This window comes from Schistosoma mansoni, chromosome 4, assembly GCF_000237925.1.
Source record: "Schistosoma mansoni strain Puerto Rico chromosome 4, complete genome".
In the NCBI taxonomy this organism is placed as follows: domain Eukaryota; kingdom Metazoa; phylum Platyhelminthes; class Trematoda; order Strigeidida; family Schistosomatidae; genus Schistosoma; species Schistosoma mansoni.
Window position 1 is genome coordinate 30,433,285 of NC_031498.1, and position 25,764 is coordinate 30,459,048.

Here is a 25,764-nt window from a genome sequence, read left to right on the forward strand (position 1 = left end):
GAAACATTCACCTACCTGGGAAATTATCATTGATAAACAAGGAGGTCTGTCGATATAAGTAGTAAAATTGACAAAGCGAGGGAAAATCTGTCATCAGAAGACTAAAGAAGACCGAATTGAAGAAAACAGAAAGGGAAATAGAAAGGAATCGTGAGTTAAGAGAATCATTTAGAATATGAAGGACAGTTGAAGAAAAATTTACAAGTGAAACATTTAATGTACGGTTTTCATATTTTACCAAAGAATTCTGTAATTTCGCGTTAAATAATACATTGGTTATCCCCATTTGAGTTCTAGTTCCTTTTCAATTATCTATCACCTACAACACTTTAGTACTACGAGTTACTAGTGTAATAAGTACTTTACACGAAATCAATTTTGTGTAAAATAACAATAATCAAAGTTATCTACAAATTTGATCTTGAGTTTGAATGTTTTTAAAGAGGTTGCCGAATTTTTAGGAGAGAATTTCTTTTCAAATCTCGGATTGACATCAGGAGATATTAACATTGTAAATCAACCAAATTATCGTTAACAGTGAATAAGAATTATAAACACCATCGGATGCCGGCTCAGTGGCCTAGAGGTTAAGTGCTCTGGCGCGAGACTGGTAGGTCATGGGTTCGAGTCTCTCGAGGTGAGGTCGTGGATGAGCACTGCTGAGGAGTCCCACAATAGGACGAAATGGCCGTCCAGTGCTTCCAGGTTTTCCCTGGTGGTCTAGCTTCAATTGACTCACACTTTTAACTATGAAAATACTAAATCTCCACAAAACCCCCTTCTGATAATTTTTATATTATTAATATATAAACAAATTTAATTAATTCAAGGCCAATTTAATTAAAAACTAGTTTCTATGGTGTTTATTATTTTTATTTACTCAATTAGATAAAACTTTCTGTTTATCTAATATACATGTGTAAGTGTGTATATTCATGCGGTCAATGTTCACCTATCTGTTTGTTTAAATGAACACAATTTTCGATTTATGTTTTTCTTGAAAAAATAAAGTGCGGACATTATAAGCAAAAATGGATAGTGGCTAGTAGTGGAATCCAGTTTGACGCGTGTTTCGTCCTATTTGGGACTTGTCAGCTGGATTTACTTGCATCTCAGAGTTGATGTTCACTCTGTGACTCGAACCCAGTACTGTTCGCTTCAAACGCCATCTTGTCACCCACTTAGCTACTGAGTCCTGATAGACACTTGCTTATGCGATGGGGATTCCTGGATTCCACTGCTAGCCACTATCCATCTCTGCTTACCATGCTTGTGAATTAAGGCTATATTGAGGCAATACGCACAGTATGCACATATGCCAATTAGAGACTGACCAGTTGCAGTCCTAAACATCAATGGGAAGATCTAAACAAACAATACTAAGTGAATTTAAAGTGTGAATAGTAAGAATGTGAATATATGACTCTATGACTGTATGTATGTATGTATGTATGTATGCGTGCGTGCGTGCGTGTATTTGTTTCTATTTTATGAAAAATATATTCTAGGTAAGTTATTTCTCATTTGTTTACATCGGTTTCTCTCCCTCTTTCTCTTTTCCCTTCTTGTTGTTGTTGCGGTTCTCATTTTATTTTGATCTGATAATTGGACATGAAGTATACAGAATTATAAGTAGTATATAACGTTAATTATTATTATTATTACTATTAGTAGTAATAAAAATTGTTCTTAATTTCGGATATATTTTTATTCATTTCGTCACTTTTGATTAGAGTAACAAAAAAAAGGTTTGATTGATTTCGAAACAGTTTTCACCATAGAATTATTGTTACTGAACAAGTAGTTCATTCCAATTAATGTCTATTAAATAATGTGTATGTTCAAATGTTGATAGATTTGAAACATACTAGTATCTATCTTAGTGATCATTTATAATCTTGAAATACTGGACGGTCGTTTCATCCCATCGTGGGACTCCTCAGCAGTGCGCATCCACGATGCCACCTCGTGAAATTCGAACCCAGGACTTATCAGTCTCGCGAGAGAGCGCTTAACCTCTAGATCACTGAGCTGGCCGGCATCTAACAGTATTAATACCTAACCAATCCACAAAATTGAGCAACCATCCACCATTGTTTTCAGTGTGTTACTATCTCACACCAGACCCGGTTGAACTCCACTGTTTCGAACCTCGCGAGGCGGGATCGTGGATGCACACTGCTAAAGAGTCCCACAATAGAACGAAACGGTCATCCTGTGATTCCAGGTTTTCCATGTTCGTCTAGCTTCGATTGGCTCATAGTTTCATCTATAAAATTACTAAAATCTCCACAAAATCTCCTTCTGATTATAAGGTAACCATCAAATAACTACTTTATTAAAAAATCATACAGAATTTACTGTTAGCTTTCAATAATAAGAAAATAATGTTTAGGATATATTTCTATTATTGTAAAAGTCAAATATTGCTTCAGAACTAGTTTTCATCATAACCTAGATTGACTGTAAAGAATGAAGTAATTGAATGCATTGACTATTTAACTTGTCTTAATAGTTTCTTCAACCTGGGCTAGTTGGTGTCTGACGAAATCTCGATAAGAATTCAGACAGCCTAATTGAGTTTTCTGAACTTGGGTCACCTGTGGAGTAGGTGCGATATTGATCTGCCGACCAATGAGACAGTATACTATGAGGTGGTTTGACGTGTATTACTCTCTGATTGTGAAACGGTGAGGGAATTTTTAATTTACTACTACTTGATCATATATGCCTTCAAAGCACTAATAGGGTATATTATGACCACCGAGGGAGTATTGGTGATATTAGGAATAGAAAAAGATGGTGAATCGGTTGGTTAGGTTGTGAGTCTTCATCGAATGGGATCAATGGAATGTATTTTACGTGTGCTCAACTACTGCCTACCTGGACGCACAATTTTGGCTGGAGCAAGAGTGAGGTGAAAGTAAACTAAGAATATGTAAATCGAAAAAATGGGATTAGTCTTGTAAATCATTGACTGATATACTGTATCACCATTGGCAGATACCTACTACCAGATTAGGGTCTGCTTGATAACCGCCATTAATGATTAGAAATTTTTAGAACTATAGCTCAGAATCAATCATATTTGCCCATATAGGCTCAATCTTTATATTCTTCTAGATATTGAATTTGAATATTATTTCATCTTTTATTCCTTAAATTTATCCCTTCTATTTAAATTGAACTTTCCAATTCCCCATATCTGTCACTACCGTTTTCACTATCATCATTTCGAATTTTTGCATTTATCTTGTTATCTATCTGCAGTATGATAACTTGGGCTAATGCATATTTTTGCAAGGATTTATGTTGATCCTCAATAACTGAAGACTACAACTAAAATTTGGTCTAGTGGTTAAGCGCTCGCGCGCCAGAGTGATAGGTCCTGAGTTCGAATCTCGCAAGTGTGGGGTCGTGTATGCGCACTGTTGAGGAGTTCCACAATAGGACGAAATGGCTGTTCAGTGCTTCCAGGATTTCCACTGTGGTCTAGCTTCAATTGACCCATGATTTCTTCTATGAAAATACTAAAATCTCCACAAAATCCCTTCTGATTAGAGTCGATTATTTTCTTGAACAATGTTATTCGTTAATAGAAACAACTGTCATCCAGTATAAAGTAGGAATATTTAAATGAATTGCTAGAGATTGAATGTGTTCAAATGTCTGATCATTGAATAATGATCAGTATCATGTTTATTTATACATTCATCACTAAAAGTTGATCAGCAATGAGAGAGTAGATATTATTCAATCAATCGGTAAAACCATATCTTAATTGTAAGCAAAGATGGATAGTGGATAGCAGTGGAATCCAGGATGCGCGTTTCGCCCTATATGGGACTCGTCAGCTGAATGTACCTGCATCTCAGAGTTGATGTTCACTCTGAGACTCGAACCCAGTACCTTTCTCTTCAAACGCCATAAAACAAACATATCTTAATTGTTATCATCAATGTAGTAATGATGTACAGTGAAATCTGACTTGTGTTAGTGAACAACCTCGTAGAAACAATGAAAAATCTGGAATGATGCAGTCTATTTGTTATATCTCGAGGAGAATTATGAGTGGTAACTTTGAGGACTATTTATGGACCAATATGATGCGTATATTTTCTATTGTATAACAGGCAACTAACTAAACTAGTCATATTCATGTCCCTCTAATTATAGACTTTATTTTGGCCTATGAACTATTATTATACGATTTACCATTCTTGAGTTATCCCTAGTCTATTAATCACTGTTCCCCCTATTCACAGCCACATTTGAATAAATCTTGTACAAATGTTATTTTCTATTTTATGTTACGATGTGGTCAGTTTGTTTGGTATATAAACTCAGTATGTTTGAGAATAATGATTCACATTGGTGTTCTGGACTTAACTGGCTGGGCTAGGCAGATAGCAGGACCGACAAATGCTCTAAACTACTCACATGGTTTTCGTGTATCACTGGGTCGATCAATAAATTCACTCACTGCATATGAATTCAAAATGTGTAATTCTTTCTAGTTATCATGTTATCACCTGTTGCTCAATGACTGCTGTTTATCAACTCGTCTGAATAGTTCGATGAATTCGGTTGATATTATTACAGATACTGATTGACTGGACTAAGTTTTGAGATACTATAGTATTATTTTGACTCTCTCTTCTCTCAACTTCTAAATCTGTAGTCACAAGTTAATTTCATCAAATGACAGACGAATAAGCGAATCAACTTCTAACATATAATGTCGAATTAACACGTTTAGAACTATGGTGTGTAGAATGTCTAAGTTTGAGAGTGTTCCAAATATGTACATTCATGCATTCGAATGTGGGCAGTAGAACAACAATACTAAGTAGTTTGATGGACATATTTAATCTTGGTGTAAATAAGGCCAGAGGGGTGTATCTTGTAACGTTACAAGGTCATGGTTATACACAAATACATTGAAATCAATAAGGAATGCATTTTAAATCTTTAAATACGAATTCCTGCTGATGGTGATTAAATAACCGAAAAAAGAAGAAAAAAACGCCTTCCATAGTGATCATTGTTTTCGTTACAGTTGAAAAAGTTCTGGTATATTCTACTTTTCAACATTTCTTACTTTATTAGTACCGGGTTGTGGAGATTGTTAAGTTCAGATTAATATCATGAATGGATCGATATAAGACCACCATTGAAAACCTGAAAGCACCGGAGGGCCGTTTCACCCTAGCATGGGACTCTTCAGCAGTGCGCATCCATGATCCTGCAGGTAGGACTCGGATCCAGAACCTTCAGTCTCGTGCACGAACGCTTAACCTCTAGACCACTAAGCCGATGGCCAACCGTGGTGATGTTTTACTGCAACCAATCCACAGAATTGCGCGACCATATTTTACTGTACTGATGTAGATACCTGTTTCTATTTAATATAAATTAGCTCCATTGGTCATGGCTTCCCACTAGGACTCCGAGAATTCCCTCATGAAGCTAATCACTAGTGAGTACACTGTATTTTTATCAGTGTGGAGAGTCCCATACTAGGACGAGTTGGCCGTCCAGTGCTTCCAGGTTCTGAATGCAGAACTCGAACACAGGACCTTCAGTCTCACGTGTGAACGCTCAATCTCTAGACCATTGAGCTAACATCCAACAATGTTAATATCTAACTTCTTTCATTGTATTTTCGATGAAAACTATTTATTTTTTTTGGTTATCTCTAGGTCTACCGAATTCTGGTAAAAATACATTTTGTAAACAAATGCGTTTACATTTTGGTGATGGTTTCCCTATATCATATCGTAATGAAATGAAATCAACAATATTAGCTAATACCACTGATGCTATTGCTATGGTTTTAGAATATATGAAAGATGCTAATATAACTTTTTCAGATATATTGGCACATGTAAGTGAATCAATATTTTGTTAATATGTATATGTATATGAGGGTATTTACTTTCAGATAACTCATGATTGTTTTTTTCTTGGGGGGAGTGAAGGGAAGACAATCATTACTATAGAGGCTAGTCAATCAGGTTTAGGATAGCGAGTTTTGTTTGCTTTCTTCGAGTGAAATACAAAGATTATTATTATTTTTATTTGTTTAAACACATAAATATTGGCACAAGGTGGCACCAGATTTGTGTGAAGGCTATGACACTGCCCGGGTGCCCAAACTGAAGCAGGTGGTATTCTTAGGAGGCTACACCCCAAGCCTTTGACCTAAAGATCCGACCCACAAGGCAGTAAGGCATCGTGAGGAGATGCAGTCCCATGGTAACCGGTGACCAACGATTGATTCATACGCCATTTGTTCCCCCAGGATACTGGAGCCCATGTGCATCATTGATTTGGAATCAGGGTTTTCCAATCCCCTAGATGGACTCGCCGTGTACACTAACCAAGTTAAAGCGTCGGACATTCGCTTTTCGTCCTCTCAATTTCGTAAACAATATCCCCGTTACGAGAAGGCAGTGAGTAGGGACTTTCATGGCAGAGGCTGTATGGGCGTGGCTATGTGAGTGCATTTCGAGAGAGAGGGTGAGCCCTCCCCGCTCTCGGCCGTATCAGGTCTTTTGGGGGGCAAAGATTATTACCAGCTAGTATCCATGTTAAACAACTGGAAAAGATTGCCCAGGACAGAGTTGGATAGAGGATGGTGATGGGTGGTCTATTCTCCTCCATGAGGGGTAACAGGCGTAAGTAAGTATTCATGTTATGAAGAGGTTTGCAGCAGATATTCTTACTTAATTCTTATATAACTAAGAATGTATAATTAGATGTCTATTGTCTCATCCTACGGTTAAAATGAGACAAAACTTTTACTCATTCCGATGTAACTATTCCCTTTAAAATGTAGTTAGTAAAAGTCATGATCTGTTTCAACTGTTTGTTTCGGAATTTATTTGTTAAACAGTTTATGATTGTTTTGTTTATTAGGTAAGAATAATCGATAGAGTTGATAAACTATTGGGGACTTACTTACTTACTCCTGTTATCTCTCATGGAGGAGCATAGGCCGCCTACTAATATTCTCCATCCAACTCTATACTGGAAAATCCTGTGCAGTTCTTTCCAGTTGCTTTTCATTCTTTCCATGTCCACTTCTATTTCCCTGTGTAATGTGTTCTTTGGCCTCAATCTTTTCTAATTCCCTTCAGCATTCCAAGTTAGTCCTTGCTTCGTGATGAAGTTTAATGATTTCCGTAATGTGTGTCCTATCCACTTTCAACATCTTTCCTTAATTTCTTATTCAAATGGAAACTGATTTTTCGTCTCTCACCGTAGGCTGTTGCTCATGGTATCCGGCCAAAGGACATTGAGTATCTTGTGTAGACAATTGTTTATAAATACTTGTACCTTTTTGATGATGGTTGTGGTAGTTCTCCAAGTCTCACCTCTACACAATAAAACTGTCTTGACGTTTGTAGTGAAGATTGTGACTTTGATATTGGTTGACAGTTGTTTTGAGTTCCATATATTCTTGAACTGTAAGAATGCTGCCCTTACTCTGTCAATCTTTGCCTTTATGTCTGGATCAGATCCTTCTTGTTCATAGATGATACTGTCCAGATATGTGAAGGATTTCACATCTACCAGAGGTTCTCCATCAAGTGTGACTGGGTTAATGTTCTCCATGTTCTGTTTGAGGATGTTGTGTATATTGAGGCCTACTATTGCGGAGGGTAGAAATAAAGATAAAATTCAGGCTAATGTAGCAAATTTCTGACGTCTAGTTTCTATGACACAGAACAACAAATGATTGAAAACAATCGTTAAGGAGTCAAGTGAACCAATCTCACTGGTATTTGTTATTACTGTGAAATTTATATCTTTTTAGAAATACATTTGAAGAAAATTTTTCACTGTTGACTGAATTCAATAAGATACCTTTTAAAGATCAGGTAGCGTTACATAGCTAACTTTGGTCAGTTAGCAATATAGAATGACTATGTTTCAAAAACCGAGGATGATATCTATCTTACTTCTGATTATGTTTGTAGTATCGGTTGATATGTTGGCTCATATACCTTATTTTAACTTCTGAACAAGCTAATTTACTTATCTATCTTGAGTCAAGTTTTCACTTTGTTAATCATTCACTTATTAACCCCGACTGTTTTTATATGAGCGTAGGTGTGTGTACACTTTTTATAAGATGGTGGTTGGAGGTGGTCAACAGGAAACCCTGTACCCAGGTTTCGTGCTACTTGGCACTCATCAGCAAGGTGTACCTGTAATCTTGAGGGAACTGGTGCTCCCTGACGGATTCGATAGCATTCGATCAGCACTAAGACGGACTTGACACGCATGACATTGATCACCACCCAGTGATAATTCAATTGTGAGTACACTTCTTATCCTATTCATCGTATGTCTGTAACTTATTCTTGTCTGACTATAAATATTGATTAACGCTTGATTAAAGCGAATTGACTTACCCGCCATCTCCAATGCGTATCATTTTTGTTTCGCTCTCTGATATTTACTCATATGCTTATAAATTTCTGGCCTACGTCATTTGTCAATAAAACTGTAGCTGCCGCTTCTCTTTACCTTCTGATTTTATACACCATTAAGATTTGTATGATAATGGTTATCAAGGTGAACGATTAGCGAAGCACAGCACAACAAGTTGATCTCTAATGTAATGTAAGTATACTCTTTTTAATTTGAATAACTTTAACTTCTTTTAATACTTTTGTCAGAGACTTCAAGAATATTTAGTGAATAGTCGATCAGAAAATGGATGGATAACCAAAGATTTCATCATATTCGATGATAAATACACAGCTACTACTATTACTACTAATAACATGGATCATCATAATCTCCAACGTCAAGAATCATCATTTAAAGCCAATCTGAATAATGTCACCGACCATTTAACTTCCCCCTATGATTATGATCATCATTCTATAACAACTAGTTCCAGTTTACCAAGTATTACAATGTCAACATCATTAATTCATTCATTTAATGAATCTATTCAATCAATTAGTCAACATTATTTAAGTAGTATAAACATACCTTCAAATAAAATTCATCATTTAACTACAGAAACTAATGACTCTTGTATACATTCTTTATTACATACTAATACTACTACTACTAACAGTAGTAGTACGATGCCTATCAATACTACTAACACTACTACTAGTAGTAGTATGATGCCCATCAATACTACTAACACTACTACAACTACTAGTAGTACTGGTAATACCGATAGTATAACTGATTCTATTGTTGACAAATTTCTATCTTATGTACATGAAAATAATTCTATACCACCATCAGTATTCAAAAAATTCGAATCTATTATTGGTATTAAATCTATGGAGAATTGGCGAGATATTATTGAAAATAAAACCCTATTACATCATCTAATTCATGTATTACTACAAAGTGGTATTGATAATTGGTCATCATTTTTAATGTATCAATCTGGGCCGGCACCACCACCAGCTCCAACAACATTACCTCCATTATCAGTTGAAGATGAATTATTAGATTATATTGTAATGAGTGATAGTTATGATACTTCAGAAGATGGTGACGACGATAATGATCATGAGAGAGATGATACTGAAAGTGGATTAGTCAATTCTTCAAATTCTTCTTTAGTAAGAACTTTAGTTAAAAGTACTTCTTATACTGGAGATATTGACGTATTTATCAACTATGACGAAGATGATGATGATGATGACGATGATGATGAAGAAACAAGAAATAATCTGAACGAGGATTGGAATAATTTAGTTGGGATTAAAACAGAAGACGGTCTCGTTTATAAATCAATTAGAAAATTATCAATCAATACGAGACGTAGAAATAAAAGTGAGTATTACTACTTACTTACTTACGCCTGTTACTCCCAATGGAGCATAGGCCGCTGACCAGCATTCTCCAACCCACTCTGTCCTAGGGCTTCTTTTCTAGATCTATCCATTTTTTGTTCATTCTTCTCATGTCTGTCTTCATTTCTCGGCGTAATGTGTTCTTTGATCTTCCTCTTTTCCTTTGGCCTTCAGGATTCCATGTGAGGGCTTGTCTTATGACGCAATTGAGTGATTTCCTCAATGTGTGTCCTATCCACTTCCATCACTCCTTCCTGATGTCTTCCTCCAGTGGAATCTAATTTCTTCTCTCTCAAAGTAGAATGTTGTTGATAGTGTCTGGCCATCGGATCCGAAGTATCTTACGTAGTTACTCAATAATTTTACTGTTGTTGTAACTGCTTTTGCTAATAAACGACCCATCTACTCTTATTGCTTAGTATTCTTATACAATGACACTCAACAAGACACCCCAAAATCAGAATACGTTGAACAGGACCGAAATTGTATTCAAAATAACAATGGTAGATGAACAGCAATGAATGGTTAAAAAAATGTTCATATATTTATAGTATATACAAAAGAAGCTTCTAGATTTTTCTCCAATAATCTACCAGAGCTGATTGGTTTAGAATTAGCCAATCAGCGCGCGCCGTGACGATCATGCACATAACGTGCCTTAGTCTGGTTTATTTCCCGCTAACAACTGTAATTCTCCACAAACCTCAGTCATCTCTAACAGAATGTATCACTGATTGAGTTATTGTTAAGTGAAATGAAACTAAAGATAGACTTGACACACATGACATTGATCACCACCCGGTGATCAATCAATTGTGATTACATCTCAGTCCTACAGGAGGTCGGTCACGGCCCGAATAGCTTAGTGGTAACGTCTTTGACTGTGAAGCTGAGTGAGACGGGATCGAATCCGTTAGGGAGCACCAGTTCCCCCAAGATTACAGGTACACCTTGCTGACGAGTGTCAAGTAGTACGAAACTCGGTTCCAGGGTTTCCTGTTGACCACCTCCAACCACCATCTTATCTCAACGTAGTGCACACAGTGTCGAGCCACCTAGACTAGTGGCCACATTGCAACTTGATCGATAGGATTCGATCAGCATTAAGACAGACTTGACACGCATGACATTGATCACCACCCAGTGATCCATCAATTGTGAAATGGAACTAATCATATAAAACATTAAGGAAAAAGAATATGTTTGTAAAATTTTTATGATTGAATCTAACTTTTCGTTCGATAATCTGGTCCAAACCTTTACAAGGATATGATAATAAAATATCAAAATTATCGAATATAAATAGGTACATGGTTCTTCAGTTAACTGCACCCTGAATAGGTCATTCAATCATGTTGACAATATTTGAATTAATTATTAATTGTAGTGTGTATGAGATATGTGTAACTTGTGTAACGAAAAGTGTGTTAAGATAACAGTTTGTGTGTATTGTATGTAAGTGGATCAGAGGTATGAGAAGAAATTTCATTTTGATTGGTGTTAGGTCACTATTGAAAACCTGGAAGCACTGGAAAACCGTTTTGTTCTAATATGAATCTCCTCAGCACTGCGCATCCACGACCTCACAAGTGGGACTCGAACCCAGCACCTTCAGTCTCGTGCACGAACGCTCAACTTCTAGACCACTGAGCCGACGTTCAACAGTGGTAATGTTTTACTTCAATCAATCCATAGAACTGCGCGACCATCCTCTAGTGTACTGATGTAGATATCTGTCTCTACCTAACGTAAATTAGCTCCACTGGTCACGTCTTCCCACTACAACCCCGAGAATTCCTTCACGAATCTAGTCACTAGTGAGCATACGGTATTTGTCAGTGTGGAGAGTCCCATACTAGGACGAAACGGCCGTCCAGTGCTTCCAGGTTCTTAATAGTGGTCGAATATCAATCCATCCATGATCTCAATCAAAAGCTTAACAATCTCCACGACCCCATACTGAAAAATTTCATCGACTATTTATCGCCTCTAATCGGTGAAATTTTAGAGAAAAGCATACAAATTTTATAAATGATATGGATCGAGCTTTTCACAGCATGTCCGACCATCATTATATACTATTTATGTGGATATAAGTAGCCTACACCACACAATCAGTCCACCGTCATACATCTAAACAGAAAGCAAGAACAACTAGATTTCCAGGATAAAATGAATCCATTATTCTATTTGACGGTTTCTCATAAGCTGCATACAACCTTAACTTATAATTATTAGTATAAATATAACTATTAACAAATATTTAGCATACTTTGATTCGTGAAGTTCAAATCAATGTTCGAAACATAAGCCAAATTATAATAAACAAAAGAATAGGGATACAAGGCATATGAATAAACATAGTCAAGATTGATGTGTATTTATATGTACGGAAGTAATAATTCAGAGGTTTTGTAGGAGTAATGAAATTAATAGGTGATTAGGTAATCGTTCAAGATGATAAAATAAACAAATATATGGTCCATAGGTTAAGCATTCGCGCTCGAGGCCGAAAGTGATGGCGTGGTGTGTGCTGCTCATGTTGACAGATATAATTAGTAAATATCACTAATCGAAAGTTAAATACCTGGCAGCAGAAGGTTAAGAAGATCGAAGAAAAGAAAACAACAACAGAGAATGATTAGTGTGGAAACGTAAGAAAAATGAAGTCTGAGACACTAAGTTCAAACGCTTAGATTAGGGATGATAGATGTACATTTCTCGGGACGTCGTATACTAAGATGAAACAACTATCTAATACTTCCGTGTTTTCAATAGTAGTCTAGTTTAAAATGATTCGAAAAAAGAAAAAGAAAAGAAAAATTCGTCCATAGTAATCAAAGTTGAATAGTGGCTAACAGTGGAATCAAGGACGCGCGTCTCGTCCTATTTGGTACCCGTCAGCTAGATGTATCTAGATTAAAGAGTTGATGTTCACTCTGGGACTCGGACCCAGTACAATTCGCTCCAAACGCCATCACGTTATCCATTAAGCTACTGAGTCTTGATAACCACTTGCTTATGCAATGGGGTTTAATCCGTCCATAGTTTTCTTTTAATCTATATGAATATTTTGAATAAGTTTTCTGGTTAGCGTTTGATGAACACAGTGGATCTGATGCAGATGTGAAGGCGAGGATCGGCAAAGCAAGAGCAGCATATTTACAGCTGAAGAACATCTGAAACTCAAAACAATTGTCAACCAACACCAAGATCATAATTTTCAATACAAATGTGAAGACAGTTTACTGTATGATGCGGAGACGTGGAGATCTACGAAAGCTATCATCCAGAAGATAAAGGTGTTTATTAACAGTTTTCTACGCAAAATACTTCGGATCCGTTGGCCAGACACTATCAACAACATTCTACTGTGGGAGATAACAAACCAGATTCCATACAGCGGAGGAAGAAATCAGGAAGAAGCGCATAGGACACACATTAAGGAAATCACCAAACTGCGTCACACAACAATCCCTCACATGGAATCCTGAAGGCCAAAGGGAAAGTGAAACACCAAAGAACACATTACGCTGAGAAATAGAGACAGACATGAGAAGAATGAACAAGAATTGGCTAGAACTAGAAAGGAAGGCCGAGGACAGAGTGTGTTGGACAATGTTGGTCGGTGGCCTATACTCCATTAGGAGTAACAGGTGTAAGTAAGTAATATGAATATAGATTGAATTATTGAAGCTAGACCACCAAGGAAAACCTGGAAGCACTGGAAGCTCAGTGATCTATCGGTTAAGTGCTTTGCCGCGAGACTGGTAGGTCCTGGATTTGAATCTCACGAGGCGACGTCGAGGATGCGCATTGCAGAGGAGTCCCAAAATAGGATGAAACGGCTGTTCAGTGCTTCCAGGGTCTAGCTTTAATTGATTCATGCTTTCAACTATGAAAATACTGTAATCTCCACAAAACCCTCGCTGAATAGATTGAATTATTGATTTTTTTTCTTTTCTTTTTTTTCATTTTTTTCTCTTTTTCTTTTCTCTTAGGTTTAGATAATCATAATAAATTAGCTCCATTCAATTCATTAATAAACAATAATTATATAGAATTAAATAGTCATTTTAATTTATTAAAATTATCAATGGATCAATTAAATGATCTTAATTATTTAAAAAAACATAAAATTTCATTAAATTCATTACAAATTATAATGAAAATTATTACAGATCAAATTGAATTTCGTAATATATTTATTAAATTATATTCAATATTAGAAGAGAAATCATATTCTGGTTTATAGTAAGTGAATAAGTATTTTTGTTGCCTTGGTTATTGTTTTTTTTTGTTTTTGAGAGAGAGGGGGAGTTAGTTACTATAGGGTGGGGTTGCTAATTGCATGCTGAACCTTCCTCTTTTATTCGGGGTTGGGATACCGTATGTAGCTCCCCGGAAGAGATACAGGCTGAGTTTTAAAATTATATATATATATATATATATATATATATATATATATATATATTTGTCAACTACACTTGATGCGTCTCGTCGATTGAACGCTTTATTCGTTTCCTAAGCTATTCTGGTAACCCACAGGCTAGAACTACTCAGCGATTTGAACATCAGAGAGGAGACGCAAGTATGAGAAAAATACTTTACTCTAAGGCTCATTCTTGTACAGAAAATCATGGGTATTTATAGATGTTAGCGTCTGTGAAATCAACATCATATTTCAGCCAATCCGTTAACGACATTTTATGCTACCGACCAATAGTATCACGCCCTGTTGGAATTCTAGAATGTTCCATCATACTCTGATTAGCTAGGGCTCTTCAGCTCCTTTTTAGGCTTCTGGAGGCTCCTTTGAAGTTCTCCGGAAGCCGACTCATCAATACAAAAAAAATTTAATTCTGAAAAAACGAACCAAAACCCATCAGATTTCTTTTTAATGATGGAGAATGTTGGTGGGCGGCCTATGCTCCTCCACGAGGGGTGGTAGTAGTAGCACTCAAGGATAAGTCATAGATGAGGTGGCAGTTCAAATATCAAACATCAAAACTAAACTGATTGTTTGAATTAGAAACAATAAAGAGGCTTATCGTTCTACGTCGGGAGGTCGCACTGTAAAGTTTTAGGGAATGACAAAAGAGCTATTCAATAAAGCAGTAGCTCCCTGGAAGGGCTACAGGAGGAATTATAAAATTATATATATCTATATTTAAAGCAATTAGTCCCTAATGATAAATTTCGATAGTTTAATAAGAAGACGAAGATTATCAGAACTATGTGATGATATATTAGCGAAATACATTTCGAACAATCTGTGTCATATTCCACTGCGTTTACGAATTTAAATGTGTGTGTATGTGGTCACATATACATAATGAGGAGCAATTATGATCTGAAAATTAGGGTGTGTGTGTGAACATGTACCAAAATGGTTGCAGAAACAAATTAAATCAAATGAAAAGGTTTTTTGTAGAGTGACTGACTTCGAGAAGTAAATCGTGGATGCGTACTGTTGAGGAGTCCCTTACTAGGACGAAATAGCCGACACTGCTTCCAAGTTTACATGGTAGTCTAGCTTCAATTGATTCATGATTTCAACTATTAAAATAATGATCTCAACAAGTATAACTTTTAGATTAGATATTTCATCACCATCAATTTTCTTTTTTTTTTACATGTGAATTGTAAACACAAATGTATCATGTGTTCAACTAAATCACAGTTTCCATGGTAAATGTTTTTTTTCTTTTATTTTTGTTATTTTTCAATGACATAACTAAACATTTTCTTTAAAAAAAGGATTTCTAATCAAAATAAAATATTCAAAAGATTACGTAAGATGGGAAAGAAATCTAGACAATTTAAATATTCCTTCTTCCCTCCCTTTTCCTTTTTTCTTCTTTTCTTTTTTCTTTTTCTTTTTTCTTATTTTGTTTAAACTCAGTTGTTATTTGTGTGTTGTGATGGGGGGGGGAGTGGGGAATACAAAATGATTTAACTTTTAATTAACTTTATAGTGATAAATTATATTTGTATCTTTCTAGTTTCTACGGTTTTTGTTCTTTTCTTTTTTTTTCTTTTCTCTTTTTTTTTGTTGGTTACAAAAGTAATGACAAGTAGTATCGAATTTTCAAGGTTATATATAGATATATCAATACCTTTTTCCCAAGGATACTAATCCTTTTTTTTGTATTGGAAATAACTGTCCAAAAGTTGTTTATTGATCATTTAGTATTATGTTCATTTACAATGAAAAATGGTTTACAAAAATGGGTTACAAAAAATATGGGATATTTTATTGATTTTGATAGTGGTTTGTTCTGTGATCTAGATGGTTTCGTCGTCTTTCTGAACAGCATCATCAGCATAGAATAAGTGAAGATATACATCGAATTGTAAAGATGAATTTGTTTCATTGTTTTAATATTGAATGGGTTTATGTGTTATAATAAATAACATAAACTATTAATGACCGAATGGATGCCTGGTTAATGTGTGATGTGATAATAACCACCAATCAGAGAGCAGAGAATTATCGATTAGAACAGTGACACACGAAAACTGTACGAGCAGTTTAGAGCACTTGTCGGTTCTGCTTTCTGCTTAGCCCAGCCAGTTAAGTCCAGAACACCAGTAGCAGCCTCTGAGGTATGAATCGTACTGGGTTTATATACCAAACAGACAGACCACACTGTACCATAAAATAGGGAACAAGACTCGTACAAGATTCAGCCAAATGTGACTGTGAATATGGGAGATAGTAAATGATGGACAGGGCATAATTCAAGAATGGTAAGTCGTATAATAATCCTTTCTAGGTCAAAATGAAGCTCATAATAAGAGGGACGCGAATATGAATAGTTTAGTTACTTAACAATTATACAATAGGAAATATATGAACGGTATTCGTTCACAAATGCATCCCAAAGTTACCATTCCTTATTCTTATCGGGATATAACAGTTCCCCCCCCCCTACTTCATGGAATCCATTTATGTAGACTATTCCAATTTGATGTTTTCCTTAAAGTCACTTTATTGTTTCATTTTTCCTTTTATTTCCATTCTATCTTCTTTATTTCATTCATCTTCTTTCATATTCAATATGGGAATGTATAGTTTCATCAAATGTATAGATCGTATTATTCAAGATGATTATATACCTACATTACAAGATTTATTAATTATGAAACAATCATCAAAAGCTGTTAGAGAATCACTTATCTCTATTGGATCAATCACTTTAAGGTAAGTAAAATTTTTATTATTTATTTTTATTGCTGAATGTTTATCAAAAGATATTTCATGAAGTTCTAGTGAGAAGCAGTAACCATTGGAGTTCGAACAGGTCTGTTGTGAGATATCAACTTACTGAGGACAATGGTGAACGGTTGATCAATTTCATGAATTGGTAGGAGTTAGACATTAACACTGTTGGATGCCGGCCGGCTCAGTGGTTTAGTGGTTAGGCGCTCGCGTGCGAGACTGATAGGTCTTGGGTTTGAATCTCACGAGGTGCTATCGTAGATGCTCACTGCTGAGGAATCCCACAATAGGACGAGTTGGCCGTCCAATGTTCCCAGATTTTCCATGGTGGTCTAGCTTCAATTGATTCATGATCTCAACTATTGAAATTCATAATTGTTCTTTTTCATAATAAAATGATGTTAGCTGAAAAAAGAAAAAAAACAAACATTATAAGAGTCAATCTTAACGTATGGATTCTATTGTATTTTATTTTCGAAAAAAATAACTACTAAGATAAGTAGAGTAAAAGTTGCATTGTGGTGTGGGCTACTTATATCCATATAAGTAGCATATAATGATGGTCAGACATTGAATATATTTCAGTAGAAGATCAATAAAGAAAGAACGGAAATGGAACGCGATTGGTATGAAAATGCATGAAGGGTAACAATCAGAAACGATGGCCAGATATTTGCAGAAGTAACGGTCAAGATTGAGACGATTGAACGATAGTTTTCAATTAACTGTGTACTGTATGGTTGTCAGATTTTAGTGACAGATTTTGTAATTATGTGTCCTAATACATTCTCAGGAAGGTGTTTTGTAGAGATTTTAGTAATTTTATATAGTTGAGATCATCAATCAATTGAAGCTGGATCACCATGAAAAGCCTGGAATCACTGGACGACTATTTCGTCCTATTGTGGGACTCCTCAGCAGTGCGCACCCACCATCCTCCTCACGAGATTCGAACCCAGGATCTCTCAGTTTAGCGAGCGAGCGCCTAACTTCTAGACCACTAAGCCGGCTGGCATCCAACGGAGTTAATGTCTAACTTCAATTAATCCACGAAACTGAGCAACCATTCACCATTGTCTTCATCGAATTACTATCTCCTAACAGACCTGGTTGAACTCCACTGGTTACTGTTTCTCACTAGAACTCCAGGAAATACCTCATGGAGCCAGTCACTAGGGAGTATATGATCATTATCAGGAGAGGGTACTTGTCCACTACAACATATTCAGTTGATATGATGAATCAAGTGAAGCAGATATTACTTCATAACAGTCGAACAATGTCACTTATTCACAATCACATTTGGCTAGATGATGTACGATGTGATCTGTCTGTTATGTGTATAAACCCAATCGGCTTGAAACAATTGATTCATACCTCAGAGGCTGAGATTGGTGTTTTAAACTTAACTGACTGGGCTGGACAGAAGGCAGGATCGATATGGACTCCAGACTGATCGTACGGGTTTCGTGTGTCATTTGTCCGATCGACAAATCACTTCTCTCTAATTAGCAATATTATGCATTAACAGGTCATCTAGTAGGCACAAGTTATAACAATAATTTAAAATAGTAATAGTCTCAATGAGAATATAGTTCTGCTCAGTGGTCTATCGGCTAAGTGCTCTGGAGCGAGACTGGTAAGTTTTCAATTCGAATCTGGCGAGGCGAGGTTGTGGATGCGCACTGCTGAGGAGTCCCATAATAGGACGAAAAGACCGTCCAGTGCTTCCAGGTTTTCCCTAGTGGTCTAGCTTCAATTGACTCACGCTTTCAACTATGAAAATACTGAAATCTCCACAAAAAAACCCCTTCTGATAATAAAAACAAATAAACAAATCATTAAGTTCAATATATTCAATGGAAGTTAAGGAATGTAGACATTCATGTCAATAAGCAGGATTTCAAGCCTTTTTATAATAAAATGTTCATAAATATCTGGGTAAATTCCAACAACGAAGTTCTACACGGCTCAGTTAACTGACGAAATACTTTTCTGTATCCATCACTAGTCATTTCCTTTTTCAAACAATCCATATGTGTGAATTAGAGTAGGCGGTGAATTAACATAACATAACATATTTCAACTACCTTAGTCAAATGTATTCACCTGTTTTACTTACTTGGTGGTATTGAAAAACAATAATATAAATACAATCTAACTGAGTTACGTAATATATATGAACACAAAAGTGTATGTGCTGATTATGATGTAACTAACGTCATAGACAACGCATTCCATGATTATCCCATCCAAGTCATTGTTAATATCGACAAATACTAATGTGTTTTTCTGATGGGAAATCTGAGAGCTAATCAATCAGTCGGTCAGTCATTCACAACGTAGAACTTTGTATGTACGTATATCAGTTCGAGCTGCCATACCATATTAACACAGAGATGCAGTTGTCGATTCAAATCCCATAGTGGTAGATGTAGAAATTGAGCCCGGGCCCCCAAATGCCCTGGTACGGCCGAGAGTGGGGAGAGTCTGCTCTCCCTCTCGAAATGCTCTCATATGGCCACGCGAATATATAGCCTCTGCCAGGGAAGTCATACTCACTGCCTTCTCGTGGCGGGGGTGTTGTTCACAAAAGTGAGAGGACGAAAAGCGAATGTCCGGCGCTTTAACCGAGTTGGTGGATGTGGAGGATCCACCTAGTGGAGTTGGAAAACCCTGATTCCAAACCAATGGTGCACATGGGCTCCAGTATCCTGAAGGAGCGTATGAACCAACTGTTGGTCATCGGCTACCATGGGACTGCATCTCCTTACGATGCTCCACTGCCTTGTGGATTAGACCTTTAGGTCAAAGGCTCCGGGTGTGGCCCCCTAAGAAAGCCACCTGCTTCAGTCTGGGCACCTGGGCAGTATCAGAGCCCTCACACAAATCTCATTTGATTTGTGTGGCGCATATTTATCTGGTGCTTTCTTTCACCAATATTTATGTTTTTAAATAAATGAAATAAATAAAAAGATGTAGTAAGAGTATAAGCAGTAATGTGAAAGATTAGGGTTTGAAGATGTAATTCAAGGAGTATAATCCAGTGAAATATATTGGGGAGGAGAAAAAAGATAGAGGCATGAAGAGTTCAAAAGATTAGAATTCGGGGGAATACAAAGAGTGGATGCACACTCACCATTGCAAACGATTTTGAGCCATGTCATTCAAGGTCTCTAACCATCGGTTGCTATCATCTCGCGAATCCCAACCAGGTAGTCTACAACTAACAACATTGTTCAGTCCACTCGTCAGTGACTTCATGGATTTTTGCCACGTTTTGGTGTGGCCGCCTCTAGCTCTCTTCCAACCTACTCCTACATCATGGAACATTGCACGTCGGGGCAGTCGGTGGTTGGGCATACGTAACACGTGTCCCAGCCATCTCAACTGATGAAGTTTCACTACTTCATCAATCAATTTGCCATCCTTACCTAGTACCCGTTTCTTAACAGGTGCATTATTTACTCGGTGGTCCCAGGATATACGAGCAATGCTTTGAAGACACATATGATCGAATACTAGTAGTCTACGAATATCCTCTACTCTTATCGGTCATGTTTCACTGCCATAAAGTAGGACGGAACGAACTGCTGCACAAATAAACTCGTCCTTTGGTTACTAGACGGATATCTCGCCTACTCCATAAATGACGTAAGTTGGTGAAAGCTAGACGAGCCTTCTGTATCCATGCTGAAATTCCATCGCACACCAGATCACAAGGACTGATGAGACTCCCAAGATAAGTGAACCGGGATCATGGATGCGCACTGCCGAGTAGTCGCAAAATAAAATAAATTGGTCGTCCAGTGCTTTCAGGTTTTCTATGTTGGTCTAGCTTCAATTGATTCATGATTTCAACTATATAAAATTACTGAAATCTCTACAAAACCCCCTTTCTAATAATAAATTAGAGCTCTGTTATCATAACAACAGGTAATTGAGAATAAGAGACAGATGTGTGTAACCATGTTTTTATGAGTGGTAATCAGTACGTCATACTATAGGGGGGGGAATTCAAAGTGAAAACGGAAGATACAATGTCATGCGTTTTTAAACAACTATGTTACCATCACTCATAGTGAATGTACTAACTAATCCCTATCCCTAAACCCTTAACTGTTAATTCCTCATACAGGTTTATAACCGTCAGTTGGTTCTAGTTAGTAAGTGGACATTCTCAAGGTCATTCTAGTGTCTCCCAAAATATAACCTTGACATCAGTTTGATTTTAAATTCATGTGACTTTGTTGAATCCACCTATTATTATTATTATTATTATTATTATTATTATTATTACGTTGTTATGTAACGAATAATTTCCTGTACAACTAAACAACATACTTAAATAAAAAAATATTTTTATGGTTCCGTTTTTGTTTTTGTTTTAAAAAAAAAGGAATGAAACACAGTTTGAAATGTGTTTATTATTATTATTAAAGTTTAGATAAGATGGTGGTTGGAGGTAGTCAACAGGGAACTCTGCACCCGGGTTTCGTGCTACTTGGCACACGTCAGCAAGGTATACCTGTAATCTTGAGGGAACTGGTGCTCCTTGACGAATTCGATCCCGTGTCACTCAGCTTCACAGTCAAAGACGTTACCATTGAGCTACTCGGGCCGCGACCACATTGCAACTTGATCGATAGCATTCGATTAACACTGAGAAGGACTTGACATGCATGACATTGATCACCACACAGTGATCAATCAATTGTGATTGTTAAAGTTTATTAATCTACATAGAGAAGGGTTTCTAGGAAATGAACGATTGAAGTTGTTCATTGGTTTAGTCCTAATATTGGTTGAAATAGTCAACAAAGTTAAGCCTAATTAAACACTGACTAGTTCATCTGTGCTGATATAATACAAAATCATCATTAGAGTTAAGTTAGCCTACAATAACCCTTCCTAGTTCTCCTGGTGATCGACTGGATCATGAAGACATTAACATCTGGAGGGAAGTACGGGATACAGTGGACAGCTAGGATGTAGCTGACGATTTAGACTTCGCAGATGATCTGGCTCTTCTGTCGCACACGCAACAACAAATTCAGGAAATGACAATCAGTGTAGAAGCAGCTTCAGAAACAGTAGGTCTCTATATAAACAAAGGGAAAAGCAAGACTCTCCGATACAACACAGCATGAACCAATCGATTCCGGCCGGCTCAGTGGTCTAGAGGTTCAGCGCTCGCGCGCGAGACTGTTAGGTCGTGGGTTCGAATCTCGTGTATTGTTTACTTGTCTTATTTCTGTTTAGCCATATCATTCTTGTGTTACATTGTTTTAAATATTCTATTTTGTTTAGAACAATTAATCTTGGTGAACAAAGTGAACATTTAAATAAACAATTTCATTATTTTGAATCAGTCAATATGATTTTGTTCTTTATATCACTTGAAGATGTTTATCGTTTCACATATATTCAAGGGAATAAAGTAAGTTGATATTGTTCTCCATGGTGTTATTATTGCTTATTTAAGATTGTTACCTATTAGACAAGTGTTTCGTCACTAAATAGATTCATCATCAGACCGAAACTATGATTTCTGTCTTGAAATGATTAGTCTACTGTTGATACTTTACATGTTATAATTCATACGTAACCGAATATATATCAAGTCAGGGTTGTTGTTAGAGCAGATTATGAAAATGACCGTTGTAACGATGCATACTGTTACCCCAAATGCTCTGGTACGGCCGAGAGTGGGGAGAGTCTGCTCTCCCTCTCCAAATACTCTCACATGGCCACGCGAATATATAGCCTCTGCCAGAGAAGTCATACTCACTGCCTTCTCGTGCCACAGGTGTTGTTTACGAAATTGAGAGGACAAAAAGCGAAGGTCCGGCGCTTTCACCAGGTTGGTGGACATGGAAAGTCCACCTAGTGGAGTTGGAAAACCCTGATTCCAAATCAATGGTTCACATGGGCTCCAGTACCCTGAAAGAACAAATGGCGTATGAATCAATCGTTGGTCACTGGCTACCATGGGACTGCATCTCCTCACGATGTTCCACTGCCTTGTGGATCAGACTTTTAGGTTGAATAGCTCCGGGTGTAACCCCTGTATAGTATCACAGCCCTCACACAAATCGAATGATTTATGTGACGCATATCTATTTGGTGCCTTATCTTATCAATGTTTATGTATTTAAGTAAAATTTGAAGAAAAATAAATAATAGATCATATTAACTATTACTGTAGTGAACAAGAAGACGAATGGGGACAGATGAATGTACTAGGGAACAAAATTACAGACTATCTCACTAAAATCTGACAACCATACAGTAAACAGTTCATTTGCAAACTTATCAATTAATTATCTATTAATTATTTATCACCTATTAATGAATTATCATGACCATTCCTTCCGCAAATATCAGTCCATTGTCTTTGATTATTATTGTTCATGCATTTTCATACTAATCGCGTTCCGTTCCTGTCCTCTCTTTGTTGATCTTCTACTGAAATACATTCAATGTTCGACCGTCATTATATACTACTTATATTGATATAAGTAGTCTACACAACTCTAACTTAAATATCATCAAACAACATTATTTCTTTTGTTCCTATTAGATTAATCAGTTGTTTTTTCCTCTTTTTTTTTCTTGTTTCTATGATACTACTGATTAATTTTTTTTTGTTTTTTAGATTATTCATCATCCATCATTTAAATTATTTGAAGATGTAATCCATTCACCAGATTTAACTAAAAAGGACATTATTGTATTCTTAAATAAATATGATAAATTAAAAGTAATCATTACACAATACAATAATAATAATAATGAAGATCATGTGGATAAAATAGGTGAGTTTCTTTCCTTTTTTTTTAAAAAAAAGCTGTGGAATCCAGGACGTGCGTTTCGTCCTATTCAGGACTCGTCAGATGGATGTACTTACATCTTAGAGTTGATGTTCACTCTGGGACTTGAAATCAGTACTGTTCGCTTCAAACGCCATTACGTTATCCACTTAGCCGACGAGTCGTAAATAGGACGAAACGCGCGTCATGGATTTCACTGCTAGCCACTATCCATCTTTGCTTATAATGCTTGTGAATTAAGGTTATATTGAGGCAATACGCACAGTATGCACATATAGTCAATTAGAGACTGATCAATTGCAGTCCTAAACATTAATAGTAAGATTCAACCAAACAACACCGAGGGAATTCAAGTATTGAATTGTTTTCAAATCTAATAAGCTTTTAAGAAACAAACGATGATATGACTGAAACGAATGTTTCTTATAATTTTGGAAAGAAATACTCTTTGTGATGTAATCATGGTTATCATTATAAGCATAGATAGATGATGGTTAGCAGTGGAATACAGGATGTGCGTTTCATCCTATTTGATACTTGTCCGCTGGATGTACCTGTATCACAGAGTTGATGTTCCTGCCGGAGCTTGAACTCAGTACTGTTCGCTTCAAACATCATCGTGTTAGGGGGCATTATTTAGGCAATCCGTAAAAGATGCACATATGGCCAATATGAGACTGATCAAGTGCAATCCTAAACATCAATGGGAAGATTGAAGTAAACAATACAAAATGAATTCCTAGTTATCATGTTTGTGAACCATTTAATCTCACAAATGAATTAGTCATTTTGAAAGTTATTACCCTTCTGAATGTAGTTTCATACTTATCAATCACTAAATATTAATCAATGTCATATTTATCTACTCCTTGGTATTGATCAAGTGAATATGTCATTTGATCACCAGCTTAAACCCCTTGGCATTAGTGATTACACAATGGTTCATCAGTGTAAATATTTTATATCCTATAAGATATCAGTTTTGAGCTAATTAGCTTAGTGTTGATGTTTTCGGTAGTAATATTGGATGACATAAATTTGGATTGCAAGTGAAGCTTCAAGACAGCATATACGCAGTGGTGATGACCGACAACTATTAAGAATCGTCGGTGGAATAAGGGTTCTTATAAATCATTTCAACTGAATATTATGCACACATAAAGTAATTTTACTCTTCTTATCATATATTCATATACTTAACCAGTTATTTATAAGTACTTCTTTTGAAATCTATTCGATTCTCAGTACTGTGACAATGTTTGATAACTTGAGTGCTTCAGTATATACTTAAGTATATTTTTAGATCGTTTCAAGCATCAATAACTCGGTCAAATGATATTGGGTGAAGAATAAGAGAAGTGTAAATCTACCAACTAATATTACTTTCAACATTGAAAGAAGCGGGTTTTAATTCCATTGACTCTCTTCCTTCCTTCCTTCCTTACTTACTTATTTACTTACTTACTTACTTACTTATTTACTTACTTACTTACTTATTTACTTATTTACTTACTTACTTACGCCTATTACCCTTCGTGGAGGAGCATAGGCCGCACATCAGTATTCTCCATCTACTTACGCCTGTTACTCCACTAATTCTCATATTTGATTAATTCAACATATAATGAACAACCATATGAATTCGGATATATAAATTCTTAATCTTTTTGATAATACTGATCATATTAATTATTTCTTGATTGATTATAAACTAATCAAAAGGGGGGGAGGTTGTGAAGATTTTAGTAAATTTATAGTTAAAATCATAAGTCAATTGAGGCTAGTACACCATGGAAAACCTGGAAACATTGGATGGCCGTTTCTTCCTATTATGGGAGGTTGATAGGTCATGGGTTCGAATCTCATG

General features: G+C 36.3%; 1 protein-coding gene across 1 annotated transcript; it reads left to right on the forward strand.

Annotated features, from left to right (window-relative positions):
• Window positions 1–5,740: 5,740 nt before the first annotated feature.
• Smp_142790 (putative gtp-binding protein alpha subunit) lies at window positions 5,741–25,220 on the forward strand (the record flags this gene model as incomplete). The annotated part of the gene is made up of 7 exons (XM_018797460.1): window positions 5,741–5,887; window positions 8,691–8,925; window positions 9,280–9,624; window positions 16,935–17,046; window positions 22,375–22,504; window positions 23,723–23,882; window positions 25,201–25,220. 7 exons carry the CDS (start codon window positions 5,741–5,743, stop codon window positions 25,218–25,220), a joined length of 1,149 nt encoding a protein of 382 aa, XP_018652500.1.
• Between the last annotated feature and the right edge of the window lie 544 nt (window positions 25,221–25,764).